Raw genomic sequence first — 20,332 nt, 5'->3', positions numbered from 1 at the left:
TGCTGAGTTTTGCTGGATTTGATCTCCAACTGATCACGTCCACCACAGGGCTCATTTGTTTTTCTGTCGGTTTGCCAGATTACGCAAAAAGTACTCAACCGATTTGCATGAACCTTTTTGGAGCGGTGGGGAATGACATTTTGGTGTGGATCTGAATCAGGGCGCAGATCCAGGAATAATGTTTTTATTTTCTTTTACATTATTTGATGGAGCATTTTTCAACATATTCTTCTAATGGATCTTGATGAGAAAAAAAAGGTATTTATGAGTGTAATTTGGTGTAGATGAAAAATAGAAAGACCGATCTGGTGAATTTAAATATGGTTTCACAAAGGGACTGGTGGGCCTTAACAGGGTTTTAAAAATCTGACATTGGTTCAAAGTTTTTTACAGATCAAAAAGTTAAATAATACAAAAATATTTTTAGTGTGTTCTTAAATCTGAATATTGTAGTTGCACGTATTCTCTGTTGACAAGTTTTGAATAACTTTTGTCATTTGGAGGGGGGGAAAAAAGAATAATCAGTGTTTTATAGATCAGGTGTGAAAATGTAATTCAATTCTGAGATGAAGGCTGATGACTCTTATTTTAATGAGCTGAGTTGGCGTTGAATGGCTTTTATCAAGAGACCAAGGGGCATTCAAATAATCAATTCTGCTGGTGACAAAGCCATGGACAAATGTTTCTGTGGGAGAAAGCTAAAAAAACTATTATTCTCTGTATTTGTACTAAGATATTGTTAACTGGATCTAAATGCCGTTGTATTCTTTTGTTTTGAAGTATTTCTGTCACATTAAGCTGAACTTTCTGAAAGTCTGAGGCTTAATACACAAAGTCTGCAAAAACAACTATTTGTCCATGTTTCATAATATTGCTGCAATGAGGGAAAGTCCACTGCAGGAGCTTCACTGCCAGTAAAATGTCACATGGTTTCCAAACTCCTATTGCAAATAGCAAGATAGCGAGTAAAAAAAAAAACAGTAAACAAAACCAGAATTCACTTCATGCTGCTCTTATTTGTTCAGCTTTAGAGAGACGACAGCAGAGAGCGGGGACAGAGGTTTAGTGTTTGACCCACATGAGCTGAGGAGCGTCTGAAGGCGTGAACAAGGATGGAATTCATGCAGACTTTGTTTCTGCTCTGTCCCTTTGTGATATTTACCACTGTGACATCTGAAGGTAATTGTTTTTTATTTGCTTTTATTTGGCTTGAACTGCATGAATGCAATTTTGTTTAACATCGTTGGTAAAGATTCAACATTTTGTAGAAATAATGATGTTTAGCTCTGGAGTACAGGAATACAAGGTGATTGTCTCATTTCATTTTATGTTTGAATTTGCGTGGTTAAGCCAGAAATAGATTTTGATTTCAATTTATTTAAATTCATTCACACTTTCTGTTAGTGATTATCTGTCTCTTGTTTTCTTTTGACAAGTTTCTCTGTTGGAAGTATTTCAGGACACACACTCATTTTATTTCAGAGCAAGTAAATAACCACAGATCATATTGGGGATAATAATTTAAATGTTTGTTTCAGAGTGAGACTCTAACCATAATATCCATTAAATCAATGTGTCCCTTCAGTGTGTGTTAGGCCTGATCTGCCTGCCAGCGTTGACATGGATGGGTTCCAGAGGCTCTACAACCCAGGGGCAGAGTTGGTGTTGTCCTGCAGACAGGGATACACCCCTATGTTTGGTCCTCGGAAGATTGTTTGCTCTGCGAGGGGAGAATGGACACAAACCAGACTAATTTGCAGACGTGGGTCCCCATTACTCTAGTGAGAACTCAAGGTCTTTTGACAGAACATCAGCATATAATACATATACGTTTAATGTCAACATGTCATTCTAACATCAAATATCAAGTCTTTTATATCGGTATCACTGATAGATTTTTGTTGTTGTTGTTTTATGAGAAATAAAGACAGTTTGATTCTGTATTTGTTGTATTTCACCTGTAGATGTGATAGTGAACATTAGCAGATCAGCATCCGATCAGAATCAGCTTTATTGGCCATGTATGCATACACATACAAAGAATTTGACCAGTTTTTCCATTGCTCTCAACGTACAAATACACAAATAAACCAAAAAAGGGACAACAAAGCAGAATAAGGCAACACGAGCCAATTCTTCTAAATTCTCGTCACTATTTGTCTTGAATATTTATATATTAAATATGTAGTTTATTACACAATGTTACCTTTACAAAAAACTTGACTTCACTGATGCTTTGGTATAAGAATATTTACAAGTTCTCTACTGACAACTAGCAGGTCAAACCGATCCTTTCATTAAGGTTTTACATTACTACAGCAGGTACAACATATACAGTGAGTAAATCTATGTTTGCATCATTCATAGAAAAATAACTGCTCTCTACTGTTTTGTCTCCTGCAGCAAAACTGTGTCCTTATCCCGACTTGTTGTCTAATGGAGAAGTGTACTATGAGGATACAGTGTACCAGAGTACCATCAACTACACGTGTCATGAAGGGTAAAGAAACAACTTCTGTGCAACACTTTTTGCAAATTGAGGATGAAATGCTAATAAAACTGGATGAGATCCAGAGATACATTTTTGCAGCAGAGGCTTCTGTTTGTGTCTGAAGTGCAGTTTGAAGGCAAATTAGCATTAACAGAGCTATCTGCTGAAAACAATGACTTAATTGTCTCATATTCCTCACACATTAAGTGTACATAACATGATCAATAAACCAAAGTCATATAATCGTTTCATTTTGTATGCATCTCACATTAATCTCATCTACAATCATTCGGGTTCAACAAATCAATCATCATGTACTTTGTAAATATTTTTGCTAACTGAGCATAAACTGACTTAATGAAATGGCTTCTGCTCTGCACAGACATTTATTGACTGGAGCCAGCACTGCTGTGTGCCAAGCAGATGGAACATGGAGCTCACCAGTACCAGAGTGCAAGCGTATGCAATCCCTCTGCACGACCAGGAAAATTATTAATCTGGTCAAATAACATATTTGTAGTGGAACACAACAAAACTACCACTTAGTTTGTTGTGAATTAAGTTATTCACAACAATACGGAACTATACACTATTATAAACCACAGACAAAAGAAACATCTGAAACTGTGTAAGCATATTTATAAAATGGCACATTCTCCCTCCTCCCTCCTAGCTGTGACCTGTGATCTAGCTCCGATCCCAGAGTTTGGGATGATCATTTATAGCAAGACGATAAGAGGGAACACCACTGATTACGGCGTCACAGGGACATACAGGTGCCTGCCTCCGTATGTGCTCATTGGCAATGCGAGAGCAGAGTGCACCACCAGTGGCACCTGGACTAAGACACCTGAATGCAGAGGTATGAAATACTAGGAGTAGTTATAGTGCTATACTGTGAGAGGTATTTAACCATCTAACACACATTTGTGTCAGCAGATGAGGAAATGATCCAAAACAAAGAGGTCCACTTGTGTAATTTGTCCAGATTTCATGGAATTCTAATTGTAAATATACATGTAAGGTACATTTCGTATTTTTTAACACAAAACTAAGAGACCGCAGAGATAATGATCATAGAACAGGAATTTTCCTCTTTTATAAAACAATTGAATTGAGATATACTGTCTATATATTATTTGTTATTGAGCATTGGTGGAGATACACCATTTTCAAAAGCAATACAAAGAATTTTCTGATATTCCAGTACAAACATTTAAATTAAATTATGTATTTGCTATAATTAAAGACCAACAAATCATCAAATAAAGACACTTCTTAAATCGTGCTATAAGCTCTCCCGATACACCAAAGAAAACATTTGGGAACGCTTATGTTATTTAAATGTACTTACAGTGCAGTATGTAATAATGAGGTTTTGATTGATGAGTTTAATAATCATCACTTGTTTGGAAAATACTGTATGAGAGTGTAAGAGACCTTGAAATGTCTCCGTAATGCATCAAAAGAAAAAAGCAGAACAGTCTGTAACAAGGCATTGAAAACAAAATTGGTGGATTTCTCTCTCTATTATAAGAAAGAAAACTTTCCTCTAGGGAGCTGAAATGGAAGACACATTAAAATAAATTAGATGAAATTGCACCACATTTGGACTTGACCATTTTCAGCTGAAATGTTCCAATACAGCTTGATGAGATATTTATTCTACAATAAAGACAGTCATCAACAGTGTCTCTGATGTTCCTTTGCAGTGGTGATGTGCCCTCCACCAGAGAACATTGACAAAGGCTACATGTCGACCAACGACCAGAGAGACTTCGACTTCATGGAAACAGTCAAATATGGCTGCCTCGGGGACTATGCACTGGAAGGAAGCCTGCAGATAGTTTGTCAGGAAAATGGGCAGTGGTCAGAAAAGCCATCCTGCAAAGGTGGGACTAATATTTCAAACATTTTACCCCGAGACCTGCTTCTAGTTTACAGAAGTATAAGTCTAGCACACTTTTAGCTTTATGGACGATGCATGATGGGATAGGAGTTGTTTCCCATTGTGTACTGTTCATGTATTGTTATTACAAATCAGGTCCCAATCCAGTTTCATTACTTTTACTCCCAAAGTTATTTCAAACCCAACACGTCACTTATCAATTTGTGCCTGTGCTGACTGTAAATGAGGTCTAAATGAGTATTTTGAGGATTCTATCTATAAAAGTATTATTTTTGATATGCTGTAAAACTAATAAACAACATAACACTGAATTAACTGTTGGATAAAGGTTTAACAGTTTAAAAACCCTTCCAGTTCTCCATGCTATAATTCATGGGGACCAGAATTTAACATATTGATTTGTCTTCCTATGTTACAAAAAAGTATAACACAATTTCTCCATTGAAATCTTTTTTTTTCCTCCTGGTGACTTGTAGCTCCTTGCAGCATTGGCATACAGAGAGGAAGGATATTATACAAAGGACAAAAACTCTGGATCAAGGACCTGAATCCTAACAGAGTCTTCCATAAAGAAATCGTCTCACTCTACTGCATGAACAAGGCGAGGGGTTGTGGTTATCCAGTTCCAACACAGTGCACGGATGGAAAACTCATAATACCTGAGTGCTTTGAAGGTAAAGAGCTGTTTTTTCTATTTAATTTAGTTATGTGTGTACAAAACCAATCAAATGATTAAATCCAAGTCCATTTAATAAACTTAAATGACACAAAGGTGGTTAAAAAAAGCTATATTCAACAAAAACTGAAAAGTAAAGTAGTTCCATACAAAATGGAACTTTTGCAGGGATCAATAATGATTGAAATTATTGCTTTTCTGCAGGAAGTGAAGTAAATGAAGCCTTGAAAGTAAATACAAACAATTCTTATAAATACCCCAATTTTTGTTCATCAATTACAAACACTTTATCTAAAAAGGCAGTCTTGGAACAAACTGTGTTACTGATGAATATCGCACTCAAGAAAGTATTGCTATAGTGGCAAGAAAAAGGTAATTAACAAAGAAAAAGAGCTTGAATGGTTGCTCAGGGGTATATCTAGCAATACAATGATCAACAAATTAAGAGGAAAAGAAGTAGAACTTGGCTGGTAGTGTGTATATTTACCATTATACAACCTTCCTGCAACCTCACAATGTCAGATATGTGTTTTCTCAGGGCATTATTCTCTAAAATTGTCCCTTTGATGATAAATAAGACGTGCCAAGTTTGTTTTTCTGTGACTTGGTGTTGATTTTTTTGCCCATTGTAACCTCTCTCTCTCTCTCCCTGTGTGTTTGTCTTTTTCTAGAGCCCAGCGCTATTGATTATACCCTTCATTCTGGTTCCCTTCCATCAGAAATCGAACAGTGCTGAGACAGCAGGAGATCCCTTCTCTGATTATTATCAAACCACTGTGATATAGATGTCATATATCACATATACAGTATATCTGTCTTTTTGTTTTAAGCTTTGTAACACAGTTTCCACAAATTTAACAATTTCAGACATGATTTATTCCTGACTCCGATTAATAAACTTTCTTATTCTGCTACGTAAATGTGAAGTATCATGAGATCCATGAGGTATTTATGAAGAATTTAAATGGATTACTGTGGTCTAATACACTTATTTATTTATCTTGTCCTTGATCAAATAAGACTTTGCTTCATCAACCTAACTAACAAACAGAAGTGCATGCCCTCTGTGCTTAACCTCAGCAAAAGGAGGTCAATTGATTCAGTCCTGCACAAGGAAGCATGAGACAATCTCAACAAGAATGTAACACAATGGCCTTCATAAATTTCAATCTTCAACACACTTTTTTGTGTAATTTATGAACAAACAACCATTGTTCAGATCAATTCTGTGTCACAAACCTGCTGACTCTTTACAATACTGTAGCCTACTGTTCAGCAGTTGTAGCAGTTGTCTGTTTGTCCATGAAGGAGATGCAGAACCATATTCAGTTGACTACTGCTTAAAGAATCCGAACTGAAGACATTTATGGGCTGTGTGAACATAGTTAATTTATATTGTTGCGTGCAAAAGTTGAGAGTTTGTAGAAGAGCGTATTTCAGAACATGTAAATTGGTGAAGATCCAAATAAAAAATCCAGATCCAGTGAATTTTAATGTGAAGAGGACTGTTGGGCAGAGGTGTGCACTTGTAGTTTGATTTAGAATTTTATCAATGTGCACAAAAACATTTTACACACGTTATTATCAATGTTTGTGTAGATTCCAATGTTTCCAATGACATGTCTCGAGTTTGGTGAAAATACATCACAAAATGTAGATTATGTTAGTGATCTTGAATAATGCAGCCAGGATTAACATGGAGTTTCATGTTTAGAAATGTTACTCTGTGTGGACATCATACATTTTAAATGGAGAAGCAGGAGAAGCTCTAGCAGCTCGTCAAACTGTGTCTGGTACTTCTAATAACAATGTGGCGGGAGCAGCAGCGTGGTGGGTGAGCAGCAGCGCTCTCGTGCTTCCGGGTTGCCGCTCGTCCACTCTCGCGATATCCCGCGAGACTCCGCTCTCTTCTCGTCCAGCATGGCGGCGCTGTATGAGGGATACACGTTGTGCGGACTCGTTCCGGCTCAAACTCTGTCGAACTCAGCGGTTCAGGGCGTCGAACAGGAGCGAGACAGCGACCACGTCGTCGTCACGGACGCCACCAGATGTGTCACCCTGTACAAAGTGAGTTTGAATCTCTGTTTTCACGAGGCTGCTGCTCACCGGAGCCAGCTGATCACTGAGACCCGAGACACTCGTGCTGGCAGCGTCGCCTCTTCGCCAGCAGTAACAGAAACCACGGACAACACAGGAGTCAGGACATTAACATCCCAGCTGTGATCGTTCTCTGTGTCTCTTGAAAATACACAGGAATGGTGGCACAGGTTGAAGCTAAATGCTAGTTTACACAAACGGACGTGGCAGGTTAGCTAACTCTAGCTATATCCACCACAGGGCACGCATGGAATGCTTATTGACTTCTGTAACTTCTATAATCACTGACTTCAGCTAATAACTCGTTTATATTTCATATTTAAATGTCTGGTGGCTGCAGAGAATAGTCTGCACGAGATAATAAACATAGCAACTATGTTCGAAATTGCTCATGTTGTTGTTTGTGTGTTTGGGATAAAAAGCAGCTAAAAGTTCATCCTGGTTATAAAATGGGAGGAGTTGTGTGTGTTTGGCACAAAGCAGAAAAATGAGAAGTTAACTGGAATCACATTGTTGGGATAGTATGGCTGGGCGACTATGTGCAACAGTTATATCAAGATAATGCACATCAGTTCATATTAAGATTCAGATTCCTCTTTATTCCTCAGCATACAACATGCAAACATGGGGAAATCTGACCTCTGTATTTAACCCATCCAGATGAACACAATCCACACAGAACAGTGGGCAGCCATGAAGGCACCCGGGGAGCAATTGGGGGTTCGGTGCCTTGCTCAAGGGCACCTTGGCAGTGCCTAGGAGGTGAACTGGCACCTCTCCAACTTCCGTCCATGCTGGACTTGAACCAGCCACCCTCCGGTTCCCAAGCCAGGTCTCTATGGACTGAGCTACTGCCTCCCCCTACTGAGCTACAGCCTCCCCCTCGTCCGCATATCGATGATTCTCTCAAATGCCACGTTATTGTTACATCTGCCACTTTTAGTTTGTTTGCAGTTGTTAGTTGTCAGGATTAGACAAAAAGTACTGGGAGAATTTCCATGAAACAGACCGTGATGAAAAAAGACTGGCGTATTTAGGGGAATGCTATCTATGAGGAGGATGTGCAATTTGATGCAGCTTGATTGAATTTAAGGGGACTGTTGAGCCATGGCGAGGTACACGTTCTACTGAGTTTTACTTCTGAGTGAAGGTTGTGCTTTCTTTTCTTTGTGAGCAGAGAATGACAAACACTTGATGAACAGAAAACTATGTAGCAAATCTGAAGTGGACTCATTATGCACCTCTACACCGTGCCTGCACAAGGCATAAGCAAAATATATAGATGTATATTGGAGCTTTGTTATATTTCTATTGATGAATGTTATATTGCCTTAACTATTTATATTGTTTTATGTCCCTCCCCTAAGAAATGGATGTTATTAATTCTCCCTCCCTCTCTGTGGTTCTGACAGGTTTCAGACCAGAAGCCACTCGGCAGCTGGACAGTAAAACAAGGTCAAACTCTGACCTGCTCAGCAGTCTTCAATTCACAGACCAAGGAATATGTGGCCATCACAGACAACAAGGTAGACCTTTTTACACAATCCTCTATTATGAGTAATTGTATGCGGGCTCACTGACTTACCAACCAGGCCAGTTATTTTTCATTTTTCCAAACAATTAAAGAAGATCGTGAACGCCTGTGAGATAGAGCCTGTCGTTCTACTAACAGTGGGTCGCTTATCTTGTCCAGGCTGCAAGAAAAACTTGTTATTGCCTGTGTTTTCAATAAAATTGACAGTGAGGTTACTATTTGATTTTGCTTTATTTAATTCTTCCATCCAGTTCTGTTTTTATCAGGTTTGCATTATCGGTTTCCTTGTCCATGTTGTTACTGATTCATTACACGATGTTTGTACTTTTCAAGTTTTGATTATTGTATATATTACATTAACAATATGAGGTCCTTAAACATGAAAAAAAAAATATTTACTTTATTACTCTCATTGTAGATCAGAACTTTCTCAAATATCTGTCACCTGATGCCCTTTTTTGTTGTCTTTAGGTGATCAGAATTTGGAAGGAAGAAGACATTCTCTTAGATAAGGCCTTCAAAGCAACAGTAAGTCTTAATATGGATAAGTATTAATCAGGGTACAGATCCATGAATATAGATATTCTCGCTTTCTCTCCACTGCCAACATGGTTTATTGTACAATTATTGGCTTTTTCTCTCGAAAGCCCCTTATTCTGGGAATTATTCATAATAGATACCTTCCTTAACTGATGGCATATTATCATTCTGGCCTCCTGTGCAAATATTCTCTCCAGGTGTCATCAGATGTCTGGAGGGTTCATTGTGTAGATGGAGCGGAGCCTGTGGTGTTATTTCAGAGAGGAGCTGTGAGACTGCTAGACTCGCTGCTTTCTGCTCCACAGCAGCCCATAGAAGAAGTCCTGTCTCAAGAAGAGGCCATCAGGTCAGTATCATGATGCCTTGCAACCACAGTAAACCCCTTGTCTGATTACTGTCGTGGACCTTTTGTTTCTGTCAGCCTGTTAACGCATCGTCTTTTTGCTCTTTAGGTGGAGCACCAACATTGTGGCAGAGACACAGCAGTTTGTCATCTTCACAACTGAACAGGTAACAGAATTCAAAATGTCAGATTTTTGACAGGTTTATGTATTCATTGGACTTGTATCACAATACCAAGCCATGCAATAATGAATTCAGTGTTATGCTAATGTTTCTGCATGTGAATGACACAGACTTCAATTACCCACTTAGCAAAATGTAATTTGTCTATCCTTAATTTCTTCACATGCACCAGGGGAAACTCTTAATTACTGGTGTTTCTAAATGTTGGTTTGCCTCACCGTCTTCCCACAGAAAGGAGATCATTTCCTCTACCTGCAGAGACTGAACCCTAACACCCTACAGAGGTACCGGCTGGAGAGAGAAGAGCCTGGTGTTGCCCCGCTCAGTTTCTCTGCCTCCTACAGGGATAAACACATCCGCCTGCTTTATCTCTGTAAGCCAGCATTTCCTGTGAAAACATTTTTTGTGTCAGTGTTTGGCAGCACAGGCAAGTTTTAATGGACTTTGAAATGAAAACAGGCTCGTAACAGTGGGTGACATGAATTTCTAATAGAAAGGAACAAACATTCAGTGATAGCCCATGGTAGTCATTTTAATGCTTTGTATGCAAGAGGTGTGCGATGAACACGGACACATGTGGAAGAGTCCACCTCAAAACCTGATCTGTACAGTGATGGTGTACTCAGTAGGTATGTTTTCTAAACTGTTTGAATTCAGCACCCTGGTACTACTAATGGAGATCTGCCACAAACGAGGCACCCTAATTATTTAGCATATCTGTAGAGAGACGCGAATGACCCTGGTTCAGTAGAGCTGCTTTCAGACACGCGCTGAACTCATGCCCATTAGGCTCCTCTGTCTATCTATCTTCCTCACTGCAGTTCAGCGGAACTAAGTAGGGAAACGTGGCTGTGACCTTTATGCCCTAATTAAGGGGGTTGGATGTTTATGATAAACAACTTGTAGCCTATAATTAAATCATTTTATCCTGAATTAGAGCCCCATGCTGTCTTTCCTCTTGATTGTGCAGCCAATGCTAATCTTTCAGTTAAATAACAGACTCAACTCCTAGGATCCAATGTTGTTGATTCTTTTTCCATTATATGTTGTACTGCACAAGATGTGAAATGCGAAACAAGTGAGAGGGATGTTATTGGCTCCATCTACCCTCTCCCCTCATTTTCCCTTTTAGTGCCTAATTGTTTTCCTTTCCTGCCCCACAGACCCTAACGGTCATGTGTACCAGAGTGTGGTCTCTGTGCGAGGCCTGCAGACTGAAGAGGGGACTCAGGCTCTTTCACTTCCCCGTAGCCTGCTGCTGGCTCTTCCTGTCGGTGAGGGCCCGCTGGAGGCAGCGTCGGCCCTTATCCTGGATGAAGCCCATGTAGCTGTTGTTGGTGTTCCACATCCCTCTGCTGGAGCTGGTAAAGGTAACTTCAGTTTATTTACCCTGACGCAGATTAATATAAAAACTAAAACTTCAGTCTAAATATTACTGTAATATTCTACTGCAATCCTTTTTGGATGACCTTAGGACTAAGTGACTTCAGTGTCTAATGTGAGTGTCTGAGTTTCCTGTCCCTGTCTTTGATTTTTCAGACTTTCTCTGCATCTGGAATACCAATTTCCAAACGCTTCAGGCGGGAAAAGAAATGGCGGGTAAAATCTATGGGCAGGTAGGCTTGCTTTACAATATAAAATTCTAATTAGTGCACACCTCCGCCAAGGCTCAGCAGTCCCATTACATTCAATCAAGCTGCACCAAATTTGCTGAAAGATATCAGTTCCTTATATATGCCAGATATTTTCCCCTCAAGTATTCCATGGGAAATCAGTGAAAATGTTAAGGAACCCTGCATCTCGCAATTCAGTCCAATAGTTTATGCATCATCTTGCTTAAAACAAACCAACAAACAGGCAGGCGTGAAAACATAACCCCCCTGTGATCTGTGAATAAAACATTTTAGTCATTCTAGCGGCATTAGAGCGGTGCTCATACTGGACAGTCCCCAGTGTGCACATAAGCTTTGTTGCTGATGTTAGAAGTGTGCATGAACCACCAACATTACAACAGGCCAAGGTTCCCTGTCCTCCCAGCTGCTGGGTGCTGATGGAGGACTGTATGACTTTGGTAGAGCATTGTGTCTGCGCTCCACTGTGGCAGGGTTCACTGTCCCTCCTCACAACTGCATTGCAGTTTACAATCTTGAGATAGATGCATAAACACACTAGGTCAGGCACTTCTGGTTTTATTCTATGTAACATTTGCTTGTGCCATTAAACTTTGATCCGATTTCTTTCCTCTCTGATTTAGCTATGGTGTTATTCCAACAAGTTATTCATTCCACATGGGAAAACCCTCTCTGTTATACCATTTGTCTGCCCCAAATCCTCACTGGCCTATGCACTGGGGAAACTGAGGCAGACCAAGACTGAAGGTGAGCATAAACAATTTGATTGTAATAATATTTGCTGGAACTGCAGCAAGAAAGTGACTTGCAAACGAGAGAAGAAGAAAAACCTTTAACCTTTACAACTTGTATGCTTGATTTATTACATATAATTAATACAACAACAATATATTGTATTGTGTACAGTACATATAAAACAAAGCAAACATTTCTAACTACCACAGATCCCAAAGCTCCAGCTTCTGTACCATCTTGGAACAGCATTCTGCACGAGGAGAAAGCTCAGCCCTCCAGAACGATGGAGACCAGGAAGACGGTGTGTTAGATAGCTGTGTTTTAAATTCGTTTTCAAGGCTAAATAATGACTTGATACTGCGAGGACAGATTTACTTTTTGCATAAATGCTAGTTCATCAACCTCATTTTCTTGCCTTGAAAATATACTTAGTGTTCCTCAGACAGATGGCGTATTTGAGAAACTATATTTACCATACATATTAATAAGTACTACCTCCAAATAAAATAGCTTTACAGTAGTTACTGTTTGAAATGGTGATGTGTCTTTCTGAAAATGTTTAAATCAATTTTGTAACTTTTGTAAAGGAACAAATACTACGAGGCAACTTCACTGTTTAGAGTTTGTGGTCTTGTTGATAATGGCAACTTTTCTCTCCCTACAGAGAACAAACCGTAAGACTCAATCAATTCCTTGTTTAACAACTGACCAAGTTCTGGAGCTCATTAAGGTAAAATGCAAATCTTTTTTTTTCTGTGGTCCTGATTTGCATGCTTCAGCATAACAAGATTTACAAACGCTGGCATTGTTTTATTTTCCTGCTGTAGACGGCCACGGTAGAAGATGTTCAGAAAGAAGTGGAGGGGCTTCTGTCCAGATCCGACATCCAGGACTTGCAGCCCTCAGTGGGGCAGCTTGTATCAGTCCTTGTGTCCCGGAGCCTGGCTGATCCAGCTTTCTACACCCCGAGCACCCTGGCTCAGCTGGTGCACACTCAGTGCCTCTGTCACAGGTCAGTAAGAATTATCAGGAAGATTGAAATGTATCTCAAAACTACTGTCTTACATCAGTCTCTATTTTACAGAATGTATTTCTCTACTGTAGTACAATAATGGGACCATTTACCTTTATGACCTCCTGCAGTGTGTGTCCTGACCTTGTGCTGTTGGCCCTGGAGAGGAAGGACTACTTTCTGTGTCAACTCTGCTTGCAGTTCTTCCCTGACATCCCTGAAGCTGTCACCTGTGCCTGTCTCAAGGCCTTTATCAGGTCAAACCTAATTTCTTATAAATATGTTGAACATACATATGTGGTGCGATGATTACATCATCTGGGATAGTTTTTAATACAAGGCCTCAGATATAAGCAAGAGATCCTGTCTATGCCTGTGTTCTTTTGATATGACCACAGGGGGCACCAAAGTAATACATTTTTTAAATTCTTCAAATGTTACTTTATTTTTATTTTGCTGAAATATGCTGCACACAGTGAAACCGAAGTGGTGTAGCTGTTGTAATATTCTTTAATATAAAATGAACAATATGCCTCCCACCTTGGTCTAACAGTATGCCAGACGTTGATGCAGAGAAAGGGAGCCTGGAGCCCGACAGTGTCTCCTTCATGGAAACCCTCATAACTCGGGAGCGTGGCCAGGTCGGCTTGCAGAACGGTTTCCGCCCCACCTCTTTGGACGTGGAGCACTCAGATGCCCACAGAGGAGGTGATGCCATCATCACCAATGCAGAAGAAAAGGAGAAGACTTCAACTCCGACAGAACAGATGTGTCCAGTGGGATTACACAAGGCTGTTCTACTGTATCCTTCCAATGCACTCATCACAATTGACCAATGAGTCAACTATTCACAATCAACTTAAGTTACGTCCATTCTACTGAGATTTAGTTTCAAAACTCATCAACTCCCACCACAGATACACCTTTCATACACACTACTCCGCAGTTTTAGAGATGTTAAAAATGAGTTCTTAAACACTGCTGGTCCTGCGTTTTAGTCTGGACGGGCAGAAACTGATTTTTAGTAATAATAAAGTAAACGCTCACCATGGCTTGCTGATTGGGTCTTTTCGTTTAACATGACTCCCTTCTGGAAGAAAACAACCAGCATTAGCCTGAGATACCAGAACTAATTACAAGTGTTGCTGGCAGCTGTTGCACAGTTAAGTTCTATATTTAACAATGATACTGCTTAGCTCCGTAGGAAACAAACTAATATTCAAGCAATTCGTTTGTACACTGCATGCTTTCGAGTTTACTCTGGCATGCACTCGCCCACTGTACGCCAGTGGTCACATGATATGCCATGTTGGTATGGACGGAGAATTAGAACTGATACGAAGACAAAACAACCAGACATTTTAATTTGAAAACGCTGTTTGTAAATGAAAATGTAGTATTATGGCTGTAGCCTTAAAGATTGTCTCTGTTGCTGCACATTTACTGTGGTAGTAAATAAACTTAGAAACCAAAATGTTGCAGTAGTCAATTTAAAATTACTGAGAAATGTTTAAGTATGCTCTTTAACTCAGGCTGCAAAGAAATGAGGTGTTGCAGACGGCGTACAGCGACACTTTCCTTCTCCCACACCTAAAAGATCTCTCCTCCCAGCATGTTGTTGTAAGTAACAGATTGGTTTATGCTATTTGGTTGTTCAGGCATGAAATGTATGTACAATTTAAAACTCTTTAGACCTCAGTCTTTATCCATGGAGTCTGATTGTGGATTGTTCCGCTATTTTTATTCAAATTAAACTACTGATACTAACAATACATGTAGGTCATTACAATTAATAGGCCATTCTAGTGTTTTTGGTCAATCCAACTATAGTTAATAAAAAAAAACATTTGTTTACCGTTTATTTTCTGTCTCATCCAAACAGCTTTTCCTCCAGTATCTGCAGTTCCTCTACCTAAAATATTCCCAGGATGCTTTGCCAATGATGCCTGGATTGAGATCACCAAGTCTGCCTCAGGTCTGTATCAATGTCTGCCTATATTATAAGGATGTTCATATTTGACACATCGATGTAGGTAGTGTCGGTCACAGGAGGACACATTACCTGACTTACCTGGAGGCAGAAAAGTGTATATTTGCTCATTTAGCTGACACATTTGCAAATCCAGATATGGTGGAGGAAAAATTGTTATTTTAACCTGAACTTTCTGAATTCAGCTCAGCCACAGAACAAACACCAATGTCAAGAGATGGAGAGTTGTACTGAGATAAATTATAAGAAACCAAGCCACTGGAGACATGAGACATTTGAGTGCCTAGTATCATCATATTAGCCAAATTCCATCACATGTTATTGACCCCAACACTTTTTGTAAACTTTTAGTATGGAACAAACATGTGAAAACACTGCTATCATGATATTCAGATCAAGTCAGGTTTATTTAAATATCATATTGAAAAACAGGATTTGAGCCAAAGTGCTTTACAATCATGCCAAAGCAAAAACAATACAAGTGTGGACATAAAGAAAACAGTGTTATAACAGAATACAAAAAGATACAAGAGGAAAATACAGTAAATGAAAGAAGATAAAATAAAAGTAAATAAGATAAAGTGACATTCATCTACAGAATCATGCTGAATTACAAGCAAAGCGAAATTCCCAGTTTGACAAAATTGTTGATCACATATTAGCCCTAAATTAATTGTGTTATGTGACCAATCTGACTTTCCAGTGTTAAAAAACAAAATGACAGTTGTGTTTTTCTTTGCATTTGATTATAGATCATGGATTGGGTTTGCTTGGTGTTGGATGCTCATTTCACTGTGCTGGTGATGACTCCAGAGGCCAAAGGCTTACTGCTGAACCTCCACAGCTTTGTGAAGTCACAGGTAACTGACGGCATGTTGGTTTGATTACATTTGTTCTGTCTGACTGTTCTGTAGATGTCTTAAAAGTTATGTCGGAAAGAAACTAAAACATTTTTTCTTTTTTGTGTCCTCAGGTGAGACTGGTTTCTGAGCTTGGAAAGATCGAGAGCAGCCTCCAGGAGCTCAACAAGATGAAAGAAAAGAGGGACATTGGACAATACTCCATTGAAGTCATTGAGCTGTTTTAGAATGTGTACAGAATACTTTTAATAAACCTTCGAGCAGAGCGTCTCCTTCCGACTGTTCACTTGAAGGGGTTTCAGGGTTGTTTGAATTACTCGACTGGTTTTAGAAAGTGCTTTTTGGCACAGATGCTCACCATCACAACTCAAGTTACATGAATTCCACTGAAGACGTTGAAGTAACTTACAGTTCCATTTGAACTGTTTTAAATTTGTGTAAGCCAATGTGAATGTGTCCATTTGGATGACTTCATTTGCATGATTTCTTTACAGTCAGTTTGTTATAATACACGCAAAAGCAACTTCATACAGCAGTATGGTTACGGTTTTAAGGACTTGAATGGTTGTATTTTGTATCTCCTAACACAGCTGGATATGTGTGTCAGCTGGGACTCTACTGGGTTTCCACAGGAAAACCTTATATGTTGAATACAATTGTATAACAAAGAAAAAACAGTCAATCCATGTGAGACTTTATTTTTATTAAACGATCAGTGTTGGAATTGCTGAAGTTCCTGTTGTGATTTCTGTAAGCTCATAGTCGGACAACGTGTGAATAAAACAAATAATTTTGTAAATGATCTGTATTAGGTTGTGAAAAACACAATGAGTCGGTTTCATCATGTACTGAACACTTGAAACAACATCTTCAACTCCTTGAACAATTTGTTGTACAATTTAGACATGCAAAAAACATTTGCTTATGTCAATTATTTTAATAGCTGATTAATGTTGAAACGCAATTACTTTATCACCAACAAAAAATATTGTAGGATTTGATCCCGTGCAGTGAAACCCAACAGATTTTCAAGTAATCATCGTAACCACTCGGCCACAAGAAAATACAAAATTAATCAAATTATTGATCCAGGACTGGTAGAGAGAGACTGATTGTCTATTTGTGAATTGTCTGTAGCCATAGCAGATTAACCAGATTAACAAAAGAAAATGAATGATTAGCTATTTGAATTTATCTCAACACATAACATTAATAATATTGTAATTTGTGCTTAATTTCTAGAGCAACAAAACCGAGGTTAGATGGTGCTTCACAGACCACTCATCAATGTAATAAAAAACTGAACAATGACATGAACTTTAATTAAATATTGTACTGCATTCCATGATTTTAACCAATTCTACTTTGTATACAGAAATGGAGGATCTTGCTTAAATGTTTGTGTATTTATTCATTCATGACTGCTTCTTACTTGTTTTTATGATATGTTTATGCATTTCTACTTGTGTGTCCTATTTGTGAGGCACTTTGTGACTTTGATTTGAGAAGTACCACATAAATAAAGATGTTATCATATTATTACTATTATTTACAGGGAGTAAATTCAAAGCTACGTAAAAAGAATTTGATTAAGAAGTAACACGCGGCAGTTTTCAGTTTATTCACTCCATTTAAAACCAGATCAAACATGTAGCGTTAACTTTTGCTCCTGCTTCAGCTGCTCGTCAGTTTATAACCTCTAATAATGCACGTGTACGCTGATCGTTGTCTTCTCGCTTTATTGTGACGACGGGAGCGACGGGGCTGAAGTGACCGATGTTCCGGTGCAGTGCACTTGACCCGCCTGTGACCGGTTAGCACGGATCACACCGCCGCGTTAGCACGGATAACTAATATTATGAACTAGCACGGCACGGCTGGTTGTAGAATGGCGAGTCACGTGAACGCGCACCAACGCTGTCATTTAAGTGTGAAGTTAGAGAAAATTACAGCAGCCGCGCATTCCTACGTTGAACTGGTTACAATGCAAACGTGGTTTTGGAATTATTAAACTCACCATGTGAAGAGACATGATATGGATTAAATTTGATGTTGTACTTGTTTTGTTTTCTGTTTAACACGGTGTTTTTTTTATTGTTTTTACATTTTGTTTAATAGGTTTTTTTGCTTTTACTTTGAATAAAAGACGCTAAACTTCCGGTACAAGCGCTGTACTCGTGTGTAGCTTGACTGAGGCCTGCTGTGTTTTCAACGGAGGGAGAGCCAAGAAGAAAAATGGCGTCTGCAGGCGACCCAGAGCGGGACACCGGCCGTTCACTTTGAGCTTTCCACCCTGGAAGTGAGACCAGGACTTGGTGGGCACGCAGCGGGAACCGTCGCCGGACCCACTGGCTCGTTGCTATCCCGATTTTTTCCGGTGTGCGTGTCTCGTTCGAGCACCGAGATTGAAGCGGAACAGGAGCGACTCTCTCCCACAATGAGGGGGAGAAGAGGAAGGCCGCCCAAACAAGCAGCCGTGATGCGGGAGGGTTCACCCGGGCCAGTCCGCGGCTCTCGGGGCGGCAGGAACAGAGGGATGCGCGGGCGGGGGAGAGGCAGAGGTCGGGGCCGGGTGGCAGGCGGCAGCGTCTGCGGCACCGGCTCCGCGGAAGTGGACACAGAAATCTCCGGCCGAGAGAACTTTCATTCGTCCCGGGGCCGCAGGAAAGTTGGAGCCTCCATCACGGCGGCGGCCGCGGCATCGCGGAGCAGAGGCGGCAGAGGGAGAGGCAGGGGGTCCAGAGGCGGCCGCGGCTACAGAGGCGGAGTGCGGCGGCCTCAAAACAAGGTGGTCTACGACGACAACAGCGACGAGGAGGACGATAACATAAGCTACAGGTCGGAGGAAGACGAACTCCTGAACGACAACCCTTCGGATCTCGAAGAAGAGGAGGCCTTGGGAAACGAGTCGGACTATCTGGAGGAACTACCGTATGATGATGATGATGCCAGCTACTGCACCGAGAGCAGCTTTCGGAGCCACAGCACGCTCGGTAGCACCCCAGGTACGTCCGTGTGCAAGTGCACGCACTTCACCAATGCACGTTTGCAACACTCACAGTGTGCATTTTATTTTTAGCTCAGTACAGAAACCCAGCCGCATTGTTCAAAATGGAGCTTGCACTCAGAAACAGGCCTTTGTTTACCGTGTGCTCTGCTGGCCGCCGCCGTGCAGATCCACGCTCCAACCAGCGCTCATCTCTCTCCTTTTAGTCCGATCAGCACATTTCGATGTCAGTTTATTAAGAGGAATTATCGCCTTTTTTTAACCGGACTCCCTTTTTTTTCTTTTTTCACGCACTTTGCATTTGACGATTTTTTTGAGGAAGACGTGCAGACTGCCTTTACTACTTTTCATTCATTCCATTCATTCAGTGTTTCTACTTGTGCTAAAGCAAAGGAGTGTGTTGTTTACTCTGTAAACGTCGCCCCATCACAACACACGGAGTAAACATTGTCTCTAGCTGGTGTCACTTTGACAGCTCTTAGGGATCTTCTCTAAACTGCAGCACTTAATCACAGAGTCACCAATTCAGTCAAGATCTATAGAATGAGGCTTATCTTTTTCCCAGTTTGATTCCAGAAGTGACTCCAGCTACATAACGCTGCTACATGAGTGTGACAGGCCTTTGTTTTGCTCTTTTTTTCCGCTTGTTGTAAGCTTCTCATTACAGCATTACGTGGTGCACTGTTGCCATAGTAACCACTCTTAGGTTTATCAGATGGCAAAGTTAGATCCATCACGTTCCCAGTTATGACCAGTCCTGTTAATGAAGCTGTGTCTGCAATGAAAATCAGTGTCCGGTGTGAAGTAACGCTCTGAGTGATGGGACGATCAACTGGAAGCCATTCTAAACAGGATTAGAAAAATAGTTGGGACCCAGGCTTTAGTGTTTTTACTTTGAAACAAATAGTTCAAATGAAAAAACGTAAGTGCAGATTGTATTCCTTGAATAACTCCCTGGTTTGGTGGTGGAAGTTGATCTGGGATTACACACACATGTTTTTCTACAGACATGTGAACCTGGCAGTATTGTGTGTGCGGTCTCATAAAATCAATGCTGACAGGCTGACATTATGGTCCTCTCACTGTCATGGGCACATATACACAACACTTTCACATAAAAGCCCCTGTCTTTGATGCCAAATAATGGACCCATTCTTACCCCTGTTTGACCCATTCATACCACACTGCCGCAGGTTAATCCCCAGTATGCTGTTGTAGTAGTATCACTGGACTCATGCATCATCACTAAACCACAGAATCAAACTTGCCCTAATGCAAATAAATTTGCCAATTCGTAAAAAAAAAAATCTTATTTACCTGTATGG

At 40.1% G+C, this 20,332-nt stretch overlaps 3 protein-coding genes across 15 annotated transcripts in view; all 3 read left to right on the top strand.

The window, feature by feature from the left end:
• Positions 1–997: 997 nt before the first annotated feature.
• On the top strand, positions 998–5,990 carry LOC109627427 (beta-2-glycoprotein 1-like). 2 transcript variants are annotated; one of them, XM_020083946.2, is made up of 8 exons: positions 998–1,179; positions 1,586–1,762; positions 2,404–2,500; positions 2,874–2,950; positions 3,165–3,353; positions 4,204–4,383; positions 4,877–5,074; positions 5,748–5,990. In XM_020083946.2, the coding sequence occupies exons 1-8, from the start codon at positions 1,113–1,115 to the stop codon at positions 5,810–5,812; spliced, it is 1,050 nt and encodes a 349-aa protein (XP_019939505.2). In that variant the 5' UTR covers positions 998–1,112; the 3' UTR covers positions 5,813–5,990. The 2 variants fall into 2 exon arrangements, with proteins under 2 accessions (XP_019939505.2, XP_069386792.1); XM_069530691.1 differs by having other exon boundaries at positions 1,026–1,179; positions 1,586–1,794.
• Positions 5,991–6,958: 968 nt separating this feature from the next.
• nol11 (nucleolar protein 11) lies at positions 6,959–16,724 on the top strand. Its single transcript, XM_020084424.2, has 18 exons — positions 6,959–7,143; positions 8,586–8,699; positions 9,179–9,235; positions 9,445–9,593; positions 9,700–9,757; positions 10,004–10,145; positions 10,936–11,142; positions 11,312–11,388; positions 12,027–12,150; positions 12,348–12,439; positions 12,803–12,868; positions 12,966–13,150; positions 13,282–13,407; positions 13,704–13,952; positions 14,692–14,770; positions 15,033–15,125; positions 15,893–16,000; positions 16,114–16,724. The coding sequence occupies exons 1-18, from the start codon at positions 6,997–6,999 to the stop codon at positions 16,225–16,227; spliced, it is 2,187 nt and encodes a 728-aa protein (XP_019939983.1). The 5' UTR covers positions 6,959–6,996; the 3' UTR covers positions 16,228–16,724.
• Positions 16,725–18,208: 1,484 nt separating this feature from the next.
• The window catches only part of LOC109627548 (nucleosome-remodeling factor subunit BPTF), a 43,358-nt gene continuing 41,234 nt past the window's right edge, over positions 18,209–20,332 (top strand). For 7 of the 12 annotated variants that reach the window (XM_020084120.2, XM_020084119.2, XM_069530684.1 and 4 more), the window contains exon 1: positions 18,217–19,005. In XM_020084120.2, the coding sequence (XP_019939679.2) occupies positions 18,438–19,005 (568 nt within the window). In that variant the 5' untranslated portion in view covers positions 18,217–18,437. Of the gene's footprint in view, positions 19,006–20,332 lie in introns of all 12 variants that reach the window. The other 5 variants (XM_069530687.1, XM_020084115.2, XM_069530686.1 and 2 more) reach the window with 2 other exon arrangements.

Source organism: Paralichthys olivaceus, chromosome 8 (assembly GCF_024713975.1).
Source record: "Paralichthys olivaceus isolate ysfri-2021 chromosome 8, ASM2471397v2, whole genome shotgun sequence".
NCBI classification, from domain to species: Eukaryota; Metazoa; Chordata; class Actinopteri; order Pleuronectiformes; family Paralichthyidae; genus Paralichthys; species Paralichthys olivaceus.
The sequence above is the reverse complement of the archived record's forward strand: the minus strand, read 5'-3'. Positions and strand labels throughout refer to the sequence as shown.